General features: G+C 44.2%; 1 protein-coding gene across 4 annotated transcripts in view; it reads right to left on the bottom strand.

Annotated features, from left to right (window-relative positions):
• Positions 1 to 1,046: 1,046 nt before the first annotated feature.
• The window catches only part of LOC112994481 (netrin receptor DCC), a 547,074-nt gene continuing 528,491 nt past the window's right edge, over positions 1,047 to 19,629 (bottom strand). For all 4 annotated transcript variants that reach the window (XM_026118858.2, XM_026118859.2, XM_064499826.1 and 1 more), the window contains exons 28-29: positions 8,894 to 9,036; positions 1,047 to 6,878 (exon numbers count right to left, since the gene is read on the bottom strand). In XM_026118858.2, the coding sequence (XP_025974643.2) occupies positions 6,789 to 6,878; positions 8,894 to 9,036 (233 nt within the window). In that variant the 3' untranslated portion in view covers positions 1,047 to 6,788. The remainder of the gene's footprint in view (positions 6,879 to 8,893; positions 9,037 to 19,629) is intronic.

Below are 19,629 nucleotides of genomic sequence, written 5' to 3'. Positions count from 1 at the left end.
GGCCACTTAACACAGTCATTGAGGCTGGAGAGCTGTTCAGAGCTCCATGGACCATTGTGTGGGCTTGGAGACCCACCTCGAGTGCAGACACCTTCATTTATGTGCCTGAGTCTGCAAGCTGAATCATCCTTCGTGCCTAAAGTATCAGCAAACACCTCAGGCCTTTTCAGGAGTTAGCCCTAAACTCCCTGCTTTGCCAGGGACAGTTGTGAAAATCCATGTATTGAGTGTTTAGAGCCCAACAGCAATGTGGTTTGAGGTTGTTCATGTCCCTTGTGAGCTGACCTCACACCAGCTTGGATAACTTTCAACACCGCTTGCTTCCAACACCGTAATGATGCGTTCGCTTTAGTGATGTGTCTCATGGACTCTTGATGCCCATGAAAAAGGGGAGAGTGATTGCTCAGTAACTGCTGACTTTAGAGCTGTGGAAAGCCTGCTGCTGGCAGTTACAGCACGGTTCCCAACCAGCTGAGAAACCAAGCCTGGGGCAGCAGGATCACGGTGCAGAGGGAGCAGTTAAAGGTGGGGAGCGGGAAAAAATCCCTGCTGCTCATGGAAGGGAGCCTGAAAACAGGTTTTGAAATGTTGCCCCAGAAACGGCAGTGTGTGTAGCACAGCCTGGGCATTACAAATGAAAGACCTGCTCCGGAGCACCCACGGCTTCCAGCGACTGCTCGCAGCCCTCTGCTTTCTGGAGCTCAGCGGCTTTGCGAACCCAAGCCCAGCACGGCTTTTCTCCACCAGCATGGGGCTGCTTCCAAGAGCTCATTTAACGTAGCACAGATGCTCGAAACAGTGTCAGGGAAAGACGTGCATCTGTAAAGCTCCTCACCTGCACGACCGTTTGCACGGGTGGGATCACGTCGCTCTATGCAACAAGATTTCTCCTTCTCTGGCTGTGTCTTCCCAGCTACAACTCCCTCTGCAGCCACCATGTGCCATAATATTCATTTTAAATTGCCCTGTCCTCATAAATCAGTCCTGGCGAGAGTCCCGGCCTCTGCGGGAACCCGCACGCTGAACAACGGGCTGCGCAGACAGAGGCGATTTGTATCAAAACTTTATTTATTAAACAAAAAAATGCACCATTGGAATAACATTTCTATAAAAAATGAATAGGAGACTGTTCTACAGTGCATTACAAAACCCCCTTTTTCTTCATGTAGTAGTATACAAGATTGTGTGTAGAAACAGTCATTTCTTTTTAAACTGTAAGCAAGTTTCCTTTCTCATAGAACAAGATTTACACTTAAATATTGCAGTCACTATTCTAATTTGGTTAACAATGCTAGAGTCTGACAATTTAAAGAAACTGTTTATAGGCTCAAAATGCCGTCTTTAGGCCTTTCGTAACAACAAGTCTGTTTGTTTTTTTAAACTAAGGCTAGTTAAAGCTGTAGTATAACCCATTCCTATCGGATAAACGTATCACTAGTATGCTAAGAATTTTCCAATTACCTTGCAAAGCCCTTTAAATGGAGAAATAGCGCTGGTTTGGCCAGCGCCTCAACATTTAATCAGCAGGCCGGGGCCAGCGTTTCGCGGCTGCCCTTCTGCTGCGCGGGAGCGCGGCGGGGACCGGGGAGGAGGGAGCGAGACCCCCTCGCCCGACCCTCTCCGGGTCCCTCCCGCGCGGGGACGAGCGACGCGGCCCCGAAGCGCAGGGACGTGGGCACACTGCAGCTTTAACCGCCTGCTCTAGGTTTGCAGCCAGGTATCCCTCGTATCATAAATTATCCAAAAGAAAACACTCTAAAGAATAAATTAAATATTACTTATAAAAAGTACCCCCTCGCCCCCCCCCCCCCCAACCGCCCCATCCCGAACACGGTGACAATTCTCAAACGCGGGAATTGCCAGGTCTATTTTACAATAATAAAAACAGCGTTGTTCCTTCTCTACCGACATTGCTGTCTCGCACTTCAACATACAGGTACAGCATACAGTGAAATACATGGGCCTGAGCCACTTCGTGGCGTGTGGACGGTGCCGGGGTCTCCGGTCGACAGTGAGCAGAATGAACATGTTTTAAATGCTTTTTGCCGAGAGCTTGAAAAAAAAGGTCATGGAGCCTCCGCGAATGCAGTCTGAGGTCGGACAGGACACGCAGGAGCTAACGGGGACGGAGGCAAAACAAACCCAACAAGAAAACCCATCTCTGATCACCTGCAAAGTCTGGGGCTTTGACTGCTAAAAAGAGCCTCGTTCATCCAGTTTCCCGTTTCAGAAACGAGACCAAAGGGTTTGCAGCTTATCTACCCTTCTGTTTCTCACCCGCATCGCCCACAGAGTCTTTTTCTTACCTAAACCTGTTTTAGGGACTTAATTAGTGTCTCAGCAACACTGCCAGCCCCGACCCTGCAAACCTCGGTGCCTGTTTTTACCGGTGAGTCACTGTAAATGCACTCTCCGGCTTTCTTCCCTGCATAAACAACCCTGCAGCCTCGGGCTGCCCTCTTTTTGCCTGGTGTTTCCTGGATTGCACTGCGTGTTTCGGCAGAAAACGCCGGCGGTAGCGAGCGTGCACGACACGCATGTCCAGAAGGTCTGGGAAAAGGTCTTAAAGAAACGTCTAGTCATTAAAGAAGTCCAGGGGGGAAGAAGATCTGACACACAGCAGTCCTGCCTAAGTCCTTTGTTAAAGAGCTGGTTCTGCGGAAGGAATTGGTGGAAAGATGCTCCTGTAAAAATGCTACAGGCAAGGCTGCAAGAAGAGCAGGCTCAAGGAGTTGTGATGGAAGCAGCAGCCACTTAGCAGCATCATCTCGTTGCAGCTCCCATCTCCCTTGCTGAGTCGCACAGCAGACCGCACTTTAAGGCTTCATCTGCCGAACAGCACGAAGTTATGGGAGCACGCTGGAGGTGGTATTCCAGCTGGAGGTGGCCTGGGCCGTTGCGGAGATGGAGGAACCGCCCTGGAAGTATCTGCAAAGCTGTCAGGGACCCTGGAGCATAATGACGCCGTGACCTGCACAGCGATTTCTGGTTGCTTCTCCCATTTCTGGCTGCACCTCAGTCAGGAGTTGCAAATTCCCAAACATGGGGACGCATAACCAGATGGACTGATATGGAGATATGATGCCCCTCCTCAGCAGGGTCTGAGTCAAGCTTCTCCCCGATTCCGCTCGCGTAAACCCAGAGGGCACACGCACTCCGTGAGAAGTGACACCACAACTCCCAGGTCAAAACGCTGGCAGGATCAACGTCCAGCCCCAAACCAAGGAGTAATCAAGATCACTCACATGAACTAAGTCAGATTATTCCCCTCTTTTAAAGGATAAATAGCTCATGAAAATAACTGAACTTTTCCCCCAGAACTGAACATCTAAGCTGCTGACCAGACCAGTGTGCTGGGTGAGGGAGCCCTCAAGCTGTGGAGCCACTGATACTGTTCTGTTTTAGGTCTTTCTTGGAGGAAAAAAAAAAAAGAAAAAGAAAGAACAGATCTTTTTTTGGCTGCTAACTCATTTATCTTTCACCTGTTTATGGCATCGATTAGCTAATGATCTCCCATGGCAACATCAAGCTTCACAAATCTGTCATGCATTGACAAATTTCTCGTTACAATTTTCTGGGAGAGCCTATGGTTGAGATAGTCATGGGCTATAAATATTCTCACAGTTTAGGAATTCATCAGAATCCAAAGAAACTCTCAGCCAAGCTCACTGCAAATAAACAGAGCATCAGCAAAATATAATTTGGAGGCTTTGTGCTAAAGCAGTCACTTGAGTTTTGCAAGTAGTTCAGATTTTAAAAGAAATACCTGCTTACTAATTAGCTTTTCAGTCAGTAAGAATCTTACTAAAATTACCCTCAAATAAAGGTTGGAAATTTCTCCAAGGCTTTTTAGGAAAAACACATCCAAATTAGTGCCATGCAGCTTAGGGGAAGCCAAGGAGCACAGCTCCTTTCTCAGCTGTCAAGTGAAGGCCTAAAGGAATCAGACATCTAAAACGGACCGGCAAAAAGAGCAGATAGAAGACAGAAAGCTACCTTCACTTTTCTAGACTACGCCATGGCCACTTAGAGTTTGGGAAAACCAAAAAATAACTGCAAAACTCAGAGTAGTGATTTTTGTTTATACGGCATATGCATTAATTTACTTTTACTGACATATGTTAAACTTAAAGAAGAAATTACATATTAATTTATTGAAAAAGGCTTGGGGAAGGGGTCTGCCTTACTTGAGATTGAGCTGCTAGAGTTGCTCTTTCCTATCCGATGTGCTGCACAGCGTATACAAGGACTTGTTTCAGCTTGGACTCTGGCCTTAGTCTGCAAGGTTTATTGATTTAAACGGGCTGAGTCCAAAAATAGATATGCTTTAAACTCCAGAAGAAAGGCTGCGCTCGCAGGAGCTCCAGGGCTTTCAGGGGCTTAACGTTGCAGTTGGAGAGAGATGCGTGAACAAAACGAAGAGGCTGATCAATACCAAAACATTCAAAAAAAGCATCTGAACACTCTGCTGCACGTCCAAAATAAACAAAATCCAATGTGCAAACCCTTTGAGGCTCACCACCCCCTCACTTTAGGTAACTTTGTACTGTTAAACACTTAGTTCTGGATTAATATTCCATGATTGGTGCAGAGGTGCAGTGCTTCACTTTCGCATTTTCTGGGCAGTTTCTGCTCCTAGCTATCCTGCTGAAACTCCAGGGTAACCGATATTCGCTGAAAGATAAGCGAGAGCCGGATTTGACCTTATGTTCCTATTTCAAACAATGTCAATCCCTGCAAATATGGGAGAGGAGCTACTCAAAAGCTGCGTTAAGCCTGCTTTCGTCCAGTAAAAATGTAGGTAGTGATTTTTCAGGTTCTAACGTCCAAGTTGGGCTTTCACCTCGAAAGATGTGTCCATTTTATTTACAGTGCTGTTTTTTAGCTACAAACCTCTCAGAGCTAGAAAGTTCAGCCTCACCCACAAGCAAGATTTCCTCACTCTCAAGATATATTTCATTAAAATCTTAGTAAACTGAATAACAAGGCATTTTTAGGCAGCGTTTTCACAAACACACTAGAGTTCCTAATGAAGCATTCGAATTCCTCCTTGACATCTGATTTCCTTTCCAGCACAGGGCCGTAGAAAATAATCTGAATTATTACTTCTGTTGCAGTGCCATTTTACTCAAAATATTTTATTCGGAGATTCACATATAATTACCCACCTAATAAAAGGAGCTATTAGGTTGTAAAGATCCTATCCTTTCCATGCTCTTTTAAAATTATGACCCACTCAAGCTTGAAATCAAAGGCAGAGCTGAATGGAATAATTCATCTGAAACTCTCTTATTGGGTTTTGCAGCCTCCTAACTGATAAATATGCAAATTAGCTCCCTTTTGGTGATTCAGCTGCATAAACAGGGATTAACTCTGAATGCAGCTGAAAATTTAGCAATAAAATGTATGCACACAAAATTTAGTCAATTCAACCAGTTATAGTTGTCAATAAACACTGTAATACGCAGCTAAAGGAGGAGGACAAGAGGGAGAAGGAGGCACTAGAAAGCTTCACGCAGGTTCGCAGCGTCCTGCCGTGAGCCGCTGCTCGCTTGCTTCTCCTCCTGGACCACCGCCAATAGCAAACCAGAAATATTACGGGGGCAAAGAGCCCCCCTAATCTGTTCATCGGTTATTTACCAGGCCTCTGCGGTTCGTCTCTCTGGGCTCCTTTCCTGCCTGTGGGAAGCACTCTGCATTTATCCCCACGACTGCCTCCACCCAAATTTCGGGTCGCCTTCCCGTTTCAGCAGGCTCCACCGAGCGAAGGGGCAGCCGGCGGCCGAGTCCGCGGAGCTGAGCTGTCTTGCCGGAGGCAGAAAGGCAGAGAAAGGGTCGGGGAAACTCCTGCTGCGTTTTTCCCTTCGCCGCTGCTAAAGGTGGCCCTAGCAGAGCTTTCAAATGTCATCACAGGGCGGGCTGGCACGAAAGCCACCCATATGCAGAAATGCTTTATTACAAGCTTAAGCACATAATAACCGTGTGTCAGAGAAGATTGCATATTATGTCCGCTTTTTGTAAGTATACGGTGGCTGGCTGGCAGCGTGCCACCAATGCAGAATTTTTTTACGTTCCTGGTTCTCTGTTTGCCATACATAAAACACTAACTATGGGAGGATTTACAAAGGCTTGCTAAAATGGCTGAATTTTACAGCAACTTGCTAATACCCACCACTTGTGCAAGATGAGTGGCTGAAACTACAAGAGAAACGAGTAATTGGTCTTTTCGTTTTGTGCTGTTGGGAAAGTTTCCAGATTTTTGTGTGGTGGTACGACTATTTGCTATGGGAGTTTTTGTACTCAGCAATAATACATAGAAAAACAAAAAGAGTGAACTACAACACTGTCTCATTATGGCATGGTCTATGCTTAAAAATGTACTCGCATGAGGTAAGACTAGACCTATACAAAGAGCTACAAACCTCTACTAAGTAAAACAAGTGAGTTAGTCGTGACAACTTGAGCTCTACGAAGACTAGAAGATCAAAATGAGCAAACCAGTGGCATCAGCTACAACTCTGCTGTGATGATGTCATTTGCGTTGGCAAAGGCCACATTTCCATCACTTCAGATGCCAGAGCTACAGTTATGTAACATTCTTCTTCTTCTTCTTCTTTTCATTTTCTTGCTTTTTATTACTCTTTTCAGGACTTTTCAGGAATCTTCCTTGCACTGAAGGAATGGTGCCGAGAAGATGATGATTTCATGGGGTCGAGGACACGTGGGGTATGCGTGAAATACTGGTATGCTGCAATGCTCCTGGATAATTATCTGTTCCTCAATAGCTGTTAGAAGGCTGAGCCTGTGATAGCATTAAGTTGCTTCATTAGCCCCTCCAAACTGGCCATCTGTTCGCTCAGATCATCCTGTTCGTAAACCTGCAAGTGAGCAAACACACAAACCAGCAGTCAGTGAGCGCTGCAACCCAAAGCACCTTGCAAGAGCCCGGGAGGCCGTGCAGAAGCCGAGGCCCCGAGCGGCACCGCCGAGCCCCGGCACCGGCCCGGAGAAGCACGTTGCAGGGCCTTGCCGCAGTCCCCAGGGACCTGCGTTATCCAGGACCGGGCTGAAACGTAAAGATTGAGCAGGCAGGGCTTAAAACATGAGCTGAAGAAACGTGAGCCCCACATGGAGCGGGCTGATAACATTTTCTACAATGCAGCAGAGACATCCAATACTCATCAAAACATGCCTTTTCAGGACAGGCTGCAACTGTTCATCACGAAGATTTGGGTTTGCAAATAGCTGATCTTCCTCAGCTCACACAGCCAGTGGTTCCCAGTTCCTGTCATGGCCTTTAGTGGGAGAAGAGGAGGGAGAACACTTTCCAGAAGATGCTCAGTACCTAACTGGACTAGAAGAAAAGTAATGCTCTGAACTTCCAGCAAACCCTAAAATGATCAGCACTACATCATGTACCTATTGCTGGGAACCACTGACCTCACGAATTGCTAAGACAAGAGTAAGAGGAATGGGTCTCTGCTTTCAAAACACTGAGAGGAAGCTCAAACATTAGTTATTTATGTGGGTTTTACAAGGTAGAAGATCTCTAAGTGCTATAGGAAATCTGCAGTCCCCAAGGTGGGATGGAGCTAAGAGCAGGCAGCTTAGAAGAACACCGGCTAGACGTAAGCTTAAAAGAAGTTTCCCAAATTTTAGCCTTTATCCCCAAATTCTGACCCCCTGAGGAACTTGCTGCCTGCACCATGACGTCCTGCAACTGCTCTCCCACTGGCGGAGCTTGAGCAGTGTCTCCCCTGAGAAATAAACTATGCTGCTGTTATAAAATAAGGTATTGAGAGCTGAAATTGCACTTCGTGTTATCAAATGTTCTGTGTTAAACTACTCTTTATACCAGTGATTTTACCGAAGAGAGCCTTTTCACATTGTTCCCCCCCTCCAGCAGAAGACTCCACGTCTCCTACTTGCTCTGTGCAGGAGAAGTAGCAGGATTTGGAAAAAAGTTCAGCACTGCAGCCGGGCTGCAGCAAAGTACGTAATTATATTTCAAATAAATGACTCCTCTTTTCCCAGCAAAATGTGAGAATCCTTCTGTAACTACATACAGAAATATGTTTTCATGTTATTGATGATGATAAACAGGAATAAAATGAGCAGCAGACCAAAAATTCCCACATGCACGTCTAAAGCAAAACTTTTGATTTTCCCTTCAGCCAAGCAGAAAATGCAAAAGGATTCATTAACAGGATGTTGGACAAATCACTGCTATCATGCCTAGCAAAAAATCGTCCTCTGCAAGTAGATGAAAAGAGATGATATGCGACATATATTTAATATATTTCCTTTTTTCCTTATTCCTTCTCTTTTGCACTGTTTCATCTTCTGGATGTGAAACCTTTCTCTAAGAGAGTCTTAACAGGAGTGAAAAGATTATTCTAATTTCACCATCTTTTCAGTTTCACTTATCTGCTTCTTCAATATTATCTTTCTTTCCATTATCGGCTATTACTCTATACTCATTCTTCCTGCCAAAATTATTTGCTTCCTTTATCAGCTATTACTCTATACTCATTCTTCCTGCCAAAATTGTTTGCTTCCTTTATCGCATTTCTCGCTCCCTTTTTTCTCTCCTCCTGATACCTCAAGGAGCTCAGGAGAGGGTGTGTGAGTTGTCCCATGGACGATACTAACACAGAACATAAGCACTCTCTTCTTCTCTGTATCACACATGCCAAAGTCCATTAAAGTCAAAGGAAATCTTTTGCAAAAGAATCTTTTACTCATTTCCTAATAGCTATCAGTTGCAGTGCAATGACTTAGGTAAGCGGGGACCAAACGTTATCTCAAAATTACTGCACAGATTGATGATGGCATGATGTATCTCCATGGCAAGGAGCTTTGCCAGGAGGCTCTGTTTGAAGGCAGGTCTTACATTAGCGGGGTCCTCCGTTGGCTTGTGGCCCTCCTCGGGGACCTCCGGGGCCGTGGGCACCGACACCGGTAGCAGCGGTGATCTTGCCTTTCCTGCCAGTCCAAGCGATGCTGTTTTCACCTGAGCCTTGGGAAGGTTAGGCCCTAAAAGAAGAAGCCAAAGTCACAGTAAGAACAGACAGCTCTGAAAAGGGGAGCGCAGGGAAGATGTTAGAGGCAAAATACAAGTTACCGTTGCTGCTTGTGTTTTCGGTTGTAAATGCACAGTCCCCTTTCTAAATGTACTTACACTACTTCTTCCTAGAGAAGCACCAGAACCAATGTAAACACCTTCTGAAAACGCTTCAACTAGATTTCAAATAGAGCAGGCTTTAAATCCTGTTGCTGTCCGCAGCGAGATCGACGTCCAAGACGTCCAAGACGTCTCAACGCTGCAGAACAACAGGTGGGACCGCCACGGGCTCGGCTGCCCAAAGGGATGCGCAGCTCGCGCAGCGCAGGGATTTTCTGTTGATGCTGCTTTTTGAGGAAAAATGCTCTTTGGCAAAAACAATGTTTTCCAGGTGGAAATTCAAATTTTCCTGGGAAAAAACACCCACGGAACTGGTATGCCATGAAGATCATGCAAACTCTGGCCCCACATCCCTGCCTGGCAGGGATCGGTCAGCCCCCTAAGTGGGTCACTAAATGAGCTCAAAAAATTGTATTTTGCTTCTAAAAAAAAAGTTTTCTGACTTTTCATCCCAACTTGGAGGGAGCACAAAATATGGAAGGGGTATTAAAATACGGTTTTGTTTTTTACAGAAGAGGATCTCCCTTTTTTTAAACAACTCTGCTTAGAGTTTTCCCCACGTCTAGCCCCGAGCAAGAGCATTGCTGTTTGGCCAAAGAGGCGCCAGCTCTAGCACTGTCTGAAGTGCAACTCTTTAAAGATGCATTAACCGAGATGCCTTAGCTTTCTTCTAGTGGAAATCAAAAGTCCTTTGTCTCTTTTAATGATTTAAAACGTCAAGGAGTAAAAGCAGTGTCCTAGCCGATCTGCCTCCGCTCAGTACAACGGGCCTGACTCTGTGGAAGACACTGCTGGAGACAGCAAGGGCTGCCAACAGAAACAGAAGCGTATATGACATTGACTTTAAGTGCTCTGGGATAGTTTGAAAATTAAAGCTATCGTACAAAATCAAACCGAGATCATGTATTAAAGAAATATGTCACAGATTCGAGGCTGAAATAGGGACGGCACTTTCAAGATTGCTTGCTGCCTGCCTAATCCTGCTGCCCCTGAAACTACAGCTTAAACATCTGCCTATGAACTGTGTCAGGCCAAACTCACTTCAGTGCAGGTCCTTTGTCACCTCTTCCCCCCACTTAGAGCCTCCAACTCTATTCCTCCCCCATTTCCTTTATGGACCTTGAAGCACTTTGATGCATCTTGGTGCCCTAAGGCCAGTTTGACGTTCATACATTTAATAGGCAATCTCCAGACTGATGCATGCTCGGCGGAGTGCATCACACATCAGGGCCGATAAAATCCCTCAAACCATCCCCAGCAGTTAACAGGAGACCTTTGCTGGCACAGGCCAGCAACTTTACACTCTCATAGGGCAGGGGTCCCGTTTCCACAGGACTTGAACAAGATTTTTATTCTGTTCATTCGACTCTCTTCGAAACCAAGACAAAAAAAAATCATAAATAAAAAACACTGGCCCAATAGCTTTTTTCTTTATATTCCCTCCACTATGATCTTCAGCAAGTTCCCTATCTTTCTTTTAAATGTCTGCTATAAGAATGATAATAACAAGAGCCAGGCACAGCAAGGGAGGGTCACGATACCCAGGTCCCTGCCTGGACTGGTGCCTACGGCGATGCTGTCTCTCGCTGGAGCAATAGCTCAGCCAGCTCCATACCTGTCTCGGGAAATACCCAGCTTCCGTGCAAAACCAAACTGTCTTCTCACCAGTCTTAAGCTTAAACATCCATCTTTTTTCCCTTCGTCACTAGATTCCTGCCTTATTATCTCTATTTTCTTAAAGATCACTAGCGGATCGTTACGAGGAAGGCGCTGGAGCCCTGCGCGGTGCTACCGCGAGGATGACGGCGGCGTGGCGAGGAAGGCAGCTGCTGCACTGGAGTGGAGAAGAGACGGCTTCTGCGCTCCTGCAGCTCTAGTGAGCAGCCAGGAGACAAACGTTGCAGATTAATTTCCCGGTGTTTCAAAGAACTGTGTTTATATTTTTAATTAGTTTAAGGCAGAGAAAACACAATGGAGCAGACGAGAGAACAAAATCCCTCCCTAAATGGAGCTGCCAACAGCACGTTCATTAAAAGTAAGTGGAGAACTGCAAGACAAGAGCAAAATGGGAGATTGACTTGCAAATACACTCACTGTAAGGCTGTGAATCCTGGATACCCCAAGTTTAACTGAAGCTGTGGAAGTGTGAAAGCTCAATACAAACCAAAACGGATCACCACATAGATACGTCACTCCTCCAGCTCCCGTTCAATAGCTAAAAGACTTCTTTAATAACCAGGCCTTCAAACTTCCCTGCATCGCAGGGTGAGAAGAGGAGACACAGCTTTCCCCAAAGATTCAATCTTCCAAGCGCTGCACATCCGAATCGTTTTATAAGAAAGGAAATGTTTTTCACTTCCATTTCTTAATCAAAAGATTATTTCGCGAGAAGAAATGCAATCCCCCTCCCTTCCTTTTCAGCTTTTTAATGTTCCTCCTGCTATCTCCAAACCAAACACAGGTTTCCTACCTGGCAGCAGTACGAGCGCCCTGAAACGTGTGAGCGATCGAACGATTGCCGCTGCAGAGCTGTGGCATCATGCACCATCTCACAGTGCAAGCAGGAGCACAGAGAAGAAACTCGGGCATCTCACTGGGCTGGAGGTCCTGGCCAGAAAAGTGCTCCTAGGCTTCTAAGTTTCGTTAAATCTGGGCACAGATTTCATATTAGCTTGTGGGGCATTTCAGCACAGAGCAGAAGGGGCACAAGATGCTTGAGCTGGGCTTGTGGCCCTGTGCTTGGGTTGTTTGTGGCAGTTGGCTAGATCTCCGCTTTTCCCAGCTTTTCTGCTGGAGAAAGGACCCTTGCTGGGGACCTTCCAGCTCAGCTCATGTGACGGAGCAAAATAATCCAAGCTCAGTTTCCCCACATCGGTGTCTATACTGTGTATTCCAATTGCACATCCTGCTGTTAAACACATCTGCATGGTATCTGGCCTCACAGCCATGCGGACGCTAACATTTAGGATTAATTCCCAGTGCTCTTCTCAGAGGATACCTGTCTGCTCACCGCTGCACAACAGCCCCGCGGTGTCACACGTCCAGCCGTCCTGAACGAAGCACTGACTGCACCGTGCACCCAGCAGTTACGCACGCAGAGCAACGAGAAATGCAAGAGATTAATTAAAAAGAAATAGCGATAAGAAGGTTGCATTGCAGACAAATTAAGCTCGTTGGGGCAGAGACTGTAGCTTCTCAACATTAGTTTCCAAGCCCTCTGGAAACACCTGCAGCACTCAGCGAAGGAAGAAACGGCAGCTGCGACTCCTGCAGCTGGTAGCTGTGCCATCATTTCTGTTCTAGCAGCACTCGAATGCCCTCCTAAAGACAGATTTATCCGAGTCCTATCACAGGAAATCTTGATTGGGTCCTGGGCTACCACTGCCACATGGAGAATAAACAGTAAAATTGCAGAGGCACTGCATCGGTGTTGTTTCGTGGTTAGATAATGTACCAATAAGCTTTTTTTATACAAGTGACTTCACATTGTCCTTGTTTGAGCCTCATGGACTCGTGGAGAAGTAAATATTTGATGTAATGGTGAGGAGCTCATGTGAAATGCAGAATATGGTGCTGTTATAAACCTGTAAATCCCATGGTAAAAATCATGTTTCTCATGTGTAACTCATTAATCGTAGCAATTGGCCTTAAAGACCTGACTTTCTGCACAAAGACAGATGTTCCCTCCCGGATATTGTTAATGAGAAGCCATAATGATGATTAGTAAGTTCAGTTTGTGCATCTTTTTGCCCTTTAGCTCACAAAAGCAACAGGCAGATCATAAAGCTCAAAACAAAAGTGAAGCTGAGAAAACGTCGCTTCGGTTTGGCTCTGCATTTCCAGCTCTTTGGTAAAAGTCTTACAGCATTTCAAAGATAACGCCTGCAATACATAATTAGTACTACAGTTGAACCCCCTTTCCCCAAAGGATATTAAAAAGACCAAGCAGGCCTCTCGATGAGGGTTCTGGACACAGAAGGTTGACATGCCAAGTAAACTATTTTATGCAAATGAGTAGCTAATTAAATTAAAATCGCTTTGGTTTCTAATGTTTTCCAATTCAGCAGGAGCCTCAAAAATAAAAAAAGCAAGCGCTGGAACTGAGGCTGCGGGGGATGACAACGCCGATCAGGTGTACTTCTGAGCAGCCACAGCACGAATTCACCGTTTTAAAGTTTCATTCTCTCAGTTGGGTTATTAAACACTTCGTTGGCTCATTAGTTATATAATATATGACTACCAGGTGCAAACTCCAGCTACCACTGCTTCTCGGAGGCCCGTACTGAATGCATTACATTATCATCCTTTATATTTCAGGAGCATCGTACATCACTGAGAGCCTGTTGTTAAGTCAAAAAGAAGCAGTTTTCTAAATCTACATGCATTTGTGCACGTCAGATCAGATGTTACGATGATGAACACTGAGTAAAAACAATACAGCACTCATTCTCTTGCTAACAACACATTGGAAGAGCTACTTTTTGTTATTTTATTTTGCATTATGTCAAATTGGACAGAAGACATGTATCCAGCCAGGAAATAACAACTCATTTTAGCAGGAAGGTTCAGTAATTCTACTGTTTGGGTGGGTGTTTCCGGAGGTCAGTCCCTGGCAGCAGTGAGCACAGCAAGCTGGAAACTCGGGAATTATCGAAGGTAGCTATGTTCGCACCCAATGGACCGGGGATCTGCGTCATACACAAAGACTGTTAATTCTTATCTATTCATGTGTTACAGACATTCAAAACAGTGACATGGAAAAAAAACGTTAAACTGGAGAAAATGAAGATGAATGCAAAAATTGAAAGGAACTGGTGTAAGGAGTGATGGCAAGAAATCATGCTCGATGGAGAAGTACTGGGGTAGGAGAAGACTACCAAAGGGGTTCCTCAAGTTCCGGCTTTAGGACCAAGCCTTAATCCATTATATAGGTGCATGATTATGAAATCTAGTCCTAGCATAGAAGGCTTCACTATCCAATGTGTCAGGAGAACCAGAAGTGAGCTGGAACATCAGAAATGGCACAGCGCGGCCCTTCCTGCCCCTCTGCTGCTCATGGCACCCATGGCAGGGCGGTGCAATGGGTGTCATGTTCCTTCAGCTGTTTAAAAGTGAGGGATGGACCTCAGCTTGTCATTTAGGCTCCCTCTATAACCTATGGAAAGAAGCACCTCCCAAAGTCTATGCAGAGGTAGGATGAACTGTCTTCTCAAAGGGCCTCTTCTTCTCCTTGGACTGCACAATGACGTTATGCGACTGGCACGGAGCAGACATCTATTCATTAGATTGCTAAAATTAGCTAAGAATGAACCATATCTTTGAGAACTAAGAAGAGGAAGCTTTGCCACAAATTCTGCTGGGCCCAAATCAATAAGATTTGTAGTTTATCAGTTTCCCTCACCAGCCTGGACTAGAAGTTTTGTCAGTGGGTTCCTAAACGGCCTAAACACTCTGCTCTACTTAGATTTTTATTCATAAGGAGAAGCCACTTTTCAGACATTTCTGGGAATATTCAAGACACTGTTTAAATACTTTTTGCAAAGCTTCCAAACCCTATTACAGTCCTTTCCTATTTTGTTGTTGTCCATCCTTGTTTCCTGCAGCTTTGCCTTTTGACTCGGTCTGCATTAATTCAACAGAAAATCTTGCCCTCGATTTCTGCCCTTGGAAGTTTGATCCAGTGTTACCCAGCTAACATTTCCATTACCCTGTCTAAGGAGTTAGCCAAAAGGTGTTGTGAGTTGCTTCCATAAGGAGATATTGATCATGGATTTGAGCACTTCTTTGGTGAAGAAAGAAGATGCACAGAGCCATTTCAGCTGGATCGTTTGGCTGTTTTGCTGGCAACGCTGAGCCTCTTTTGGCTAGCATCTGCTCCAAAACTGAAAAGGCTGTGCTTGTTCACACTGAGTTTGACTCCTCTCTGCTATTTTCTTTCATAGAAAAAAAGCCTTCCCAAAACCATCATCAATGAAATAGCTCATCTCCACCGATTTTGACTTCTGAACTATATAGTGGGATGCAAATAAGCTTTTGCTTTTGGAAAAATTAAAGTATTCCTTGAAGATGGATAGAGCCAAGAGGCATCCTGTATAATGGGACCATAAAAGTCAAGATAAGCTACAGAAGTCAGAAGGTGACGTCAGACTTGAAACGCAAAACAGATGATTTTTTCCTGCCCCCATATCTCAAACCTTTTCCACAGTTTTTTCTAACCAACAGGACAAAGGCAAACACTGTCTGTGTCATTAACTAGGTCTGTTATGAAACAAAAGAAAAAGTAATTAAGATCTGCAGGCAGAGAAGAATCTGCAAGAATGTCTCTGAAGAGATACAGTGCTCAGGTTGTAGTTCTCAAAACTGAAAGGGAACAATCTGGAAAATCAAAGTGATTTAAGAATTTCAGATGTCCCAGATGCTTCTGACGGTAACGAGGTTGGCAGCCTCAATTTCAGAGGGTGGGGAAGGAGGACGAGATACCAGTACAAATCTAGATTTTTCTCATTACGTAAGCACTCGTGGTGGGATGTACTGCATCTCTTGCACTATGGAGAGGTAATTTTCCCATAAACATTCAACAGAAAATCACAAAATGATCAAATGCCACTAACAGGTCATTTGGTATTTCCACCGGTAAGAAGAGTGTTCCATCAGTTTAACTGGCTTGCAAGCTGAAACATAAAGCTGAGAATAACACCGAGAAGTGTGCTTGCTTGTATCTCCATGACAGAGTGCTCCCACATAAGACGGTGCCTCTTTGGGCAATTATATGAAAAATATTATTTGACGACTCAGCTGTTTTACATTACAGGTGGGAAAAAAGAAAAAAACATTTTTTGTCATGAAATGGAGTTTTAAAAAATGACTTTTGAGGTGATAATCAGTGCAGGCTTGGCTCATTCCACATAGTAGATACTTATAAAAGGAGGTAAAGTTTAATTTAGGAATCTTTGATATTAGGAGAAAGAAAGTAAAAAGAGAAACAGAACACAGAAAGAGGTCATTTAGTCAAATATAGTTAAATTTAGTTAAAAAAATAGTACTGAACAAGTAATGGGACTGTCTATTTGAGAGGATTTTGAACTAGCACTGATGAACCTCACACATTTTTATGCACTAAGGCTTCAAAACAGGTATAGAAACTGTAAGTTTGGAAAAGATACTTCAAGACAAAAACAACACCGCAGGCTGCTCAGATACATTGAAATATGAGAGATACTTGGTATATCATTTCTCTGTCTTCTCAGCTGCTCTTCATCAAAATGGAGCTCTACATCTTAAGAACTTGCAGATAACTAAAAACTTCCATTGGGCTTTTTTTAGTTTTCGCTCTGCAGGATCCAGCCTGGGTGTGGAAACCGAGGTCGGTGCAAGAACCCCAAGCCCGTGTCACATCAGAGATGTGTCTTCACATGGGTCCTTCATTTCCCCACTTCATGTCCTCGCTGCCTCTTGAACCTCAAAGAACAAAATGGTTTTAATCTCTGCTGGAAGTGCTACGTCGGATAAGGAAGCGTCACGACACAAGTGACTACCTTTGGCTGCAACGCTTCAGCGGTAACAACCCCAACCCCAACGAAGTATGAATATTGCACATGCAGTGGAAAAAAGTTTTACTCCTTTGCTTGGCAAAGGTGCAGAAATATAGGATCACAGACGTTGCCCATCATTAAATCTTTTTATGCATTTACAGTATAATTATCCAGAAAAAAAATTAAATCATTTGACTGCTGCCTTGTATCGAAATAGCTCATTTATATCAAAGTGGAACCAGTTCATTTATCCAGGCAAACACCTAGGTCCACACACTTAACTTTACACCTTCCAGCAGTCCCTTTGACTTTAATGAGACAATTGAGGTGTCTAAAGTTATCCACTTGCCCAAGTATGGGACTGGACTGGAGCCAGATTTCTCTGAGACACAGGACTGACCTGTTTGTGACCCTTCTTTATCCCTGCATCTCAGCAGAACAGAGAAAGCTTGTTTTCATAAAAAGAAACAAGGAACACAAAACATTTGAAAGTCGAAGATGAAGGGGAGATAAAGGCTGATGAAATAAAACAGTAATCTTCCTTGGATGTTTCGAATTTGGGAATTACTAATGCAAAAAATCTAAGATTTCAGAATAAAAGGTTCATAAATGAATCATATTTTCGGTGTATCTGTAGACCTTGCTTACTGTAGACTATAATAAAGAGAAGTCCATAAATCTCAGTCATTTCCACCCATTAATAAATTGAGAAAAAAACTAAGCCAGAAGGACTTTCCTACCGTATTACCAAAAGAGTTCAGGATTGTCTTTACATGCAATGACTGAAATCAAGTTAGAAACAATAGGTTTTCATTTCTGTTTTATATTGGCAAGAGGAAATTTTTACTGAGTGGTAAACTTCCAAAAAAAAAGGACCCAGAATTTGGTTATGTAGTTAATTAATTAGAGCAAATTGATTGTTCAAAATAAATGCACCTGCACTGCTCATAATTAACTCCGAGGCGATTAAACACTCTAGAAGACATAGTGATTACAAAGCATAAATCTAGCACCAGAGGGTTCTAAATTTATGTCTCCCAGATTTGCCTGCTTTACAACGCAAAGGTTTATTCTTGGAGTTCCCCCTCTAAACACTGCCTGAGAAGTGACATTCAAGACACCTGCGTAACAGCGATTTTGGTAACGTTCCCGAAAGGAGCAGTCTATTTCCAGCGCAGCCACCCAACTCTGAAGAAAGGAGGAACACAAATGGTAGGAGGGAGCTTGTGGAACGGCTACTGGAAATCCCAGTCAGGGACAAACACCCACTTGCAAAAACACAGCCAGCCTTGGTTTCTGTCCCAGGAAAATCCTGCTCTCTCTACGATAACTTTGTATTGCAATCCTTGGAAAGACTTGCAAGTTTACCAAATATAATAGCATCATTTCTACATTCACTTTTCTAACCATAAGGGCAATTTCAATGTCTTCCGAGGTCCCAAATCCAAAAACTTACACAGTTTCCCTGCAGTGCAACCCTTCCCCTGAACTCCAGACCATACCCAGTTTGGGGCATGCCTCCCAGTGTAACAGCAGGAAAGAAAACCAAGCTCAGTTTTGAGTGACTTTTAGCTCTGGGGTATCCACTAACAGAGAGATTTGAGGAAGGCAAGAATTTGGTTTTCCAACTACAATTTCTTGAAGTAGCAAGAGAAAAAAGTAAAATAGAAAAAAAAGAGAAATAGAAAAAAAAAGCAGCATTTTTACATTCTGACAAAAGATACTGGAGCCTAAAAAACCTCAAGTTTTAGATCTGCAGCACAATATAAAAACTACTACTTCAGAGGCTGCATTTTCTGTCACCTCACCCTTGCTTCTCCAGAAGAAAAATGACCTCCTAATTCAGGTTCATTTAAAGTGCAGCTGATCATCAAGACCTAAAAGGAATTTTCATTTGCGAGGGGGAAAAAATCTTTCCTGTCCATTTGTGGAATTTATGTCAGATCTATAATGCAATAAGCTCAACACTCCATCAAACATTTTCTATTTAACCTGAAAGGGGACTAAGTCAAATCACTTATATGCCTATGTGCATGACTTGCAAAGAGAAGAGACTGCAGCCGCAGCGGGGATCGGAAAGCTCACGGACAGATTCCCACGCTTTCAGAGTAAGTACTGGGAACCTGAAGTGCTCTATCACCAAACAGTGATGAAAAGGTGAGATCTCCTATAAAATATCTACAAGAAGAGCTTCATGTGAAGAGTTCAGATTTACTGGGCTCAAGCAAAAAGAAAAGGGCGGAAAGAAGCAGAGGAAAATGGCAGATTTTAGCTGTGGATTAAGGCGAAGCCATGACCCAACAAATAGGAGCACAGCCTTTTCAATATTTATTCACACCCACATGGTAAAATCCCACACATCTGAAAAATGATCTCTCTCTGTCTTTTTTATGAAACATAAGATAGAGTTTAACAGCTAATTATAATGCCACTACAGAGATATATTGAATGGGTGAAATACTAGAGGAGAGACCTCCTTTCAGCATCTAGTCAAAGTCAAGAAAAACCCCTCTGTTCATCCGTTCCCTGGGCGAGATCCAAAAAAATAATTTAAATGCTAATATTGCATGAGGGCCAGTGTTAAATGCCAGCTCTAGAACTATAATCTAAACCTTCCTCCTTCAACTTGCTCGGTCAGATGTCCTAAATCCCCTCCCGACACTTCCGAATCTGCGTTTCTGCGGAGCTGCGGCACGCGCTTGGCCACGGGGCAGGGAAGAGGGTGGGCTGAGGACCAGGGGAACACCACAGGCCAGCCTTTCCTTCAAAGATGCCGTATGAAAAGAGAGAGAAGAATCACAGGGCTAGAAGGCGGAAGCAATGGAGGCATTCGTAGGGATGAGTCTACTTAACTTCAGGCTCCTGCTTTTAAACCTTCGCTGGAGATCCCTGGATTGATTTCTACAGTTCTCT

Source organism: Dromaius novaehollandiae, chromosome W (assembly GCF_036370855.1).
Source record: "Dromaius novaehollandiae isolate bDroNov1 chromosome W, bDroNov1.hap1, whole genome shotgun sequence".
NCBI classification, from domain to species: domain Eukaryota; kingdom Metazoa; phylum Chordata; class Aves; order Casuariiformes; family Dromaiidae; genus Dromaius; species Dromaius novaehollandiae.
The sequence above is the reverse complement of the archived record's forward strand: the minus strand, read 5'-3'. Positions and strand labels throughout refer to the sequence as shown.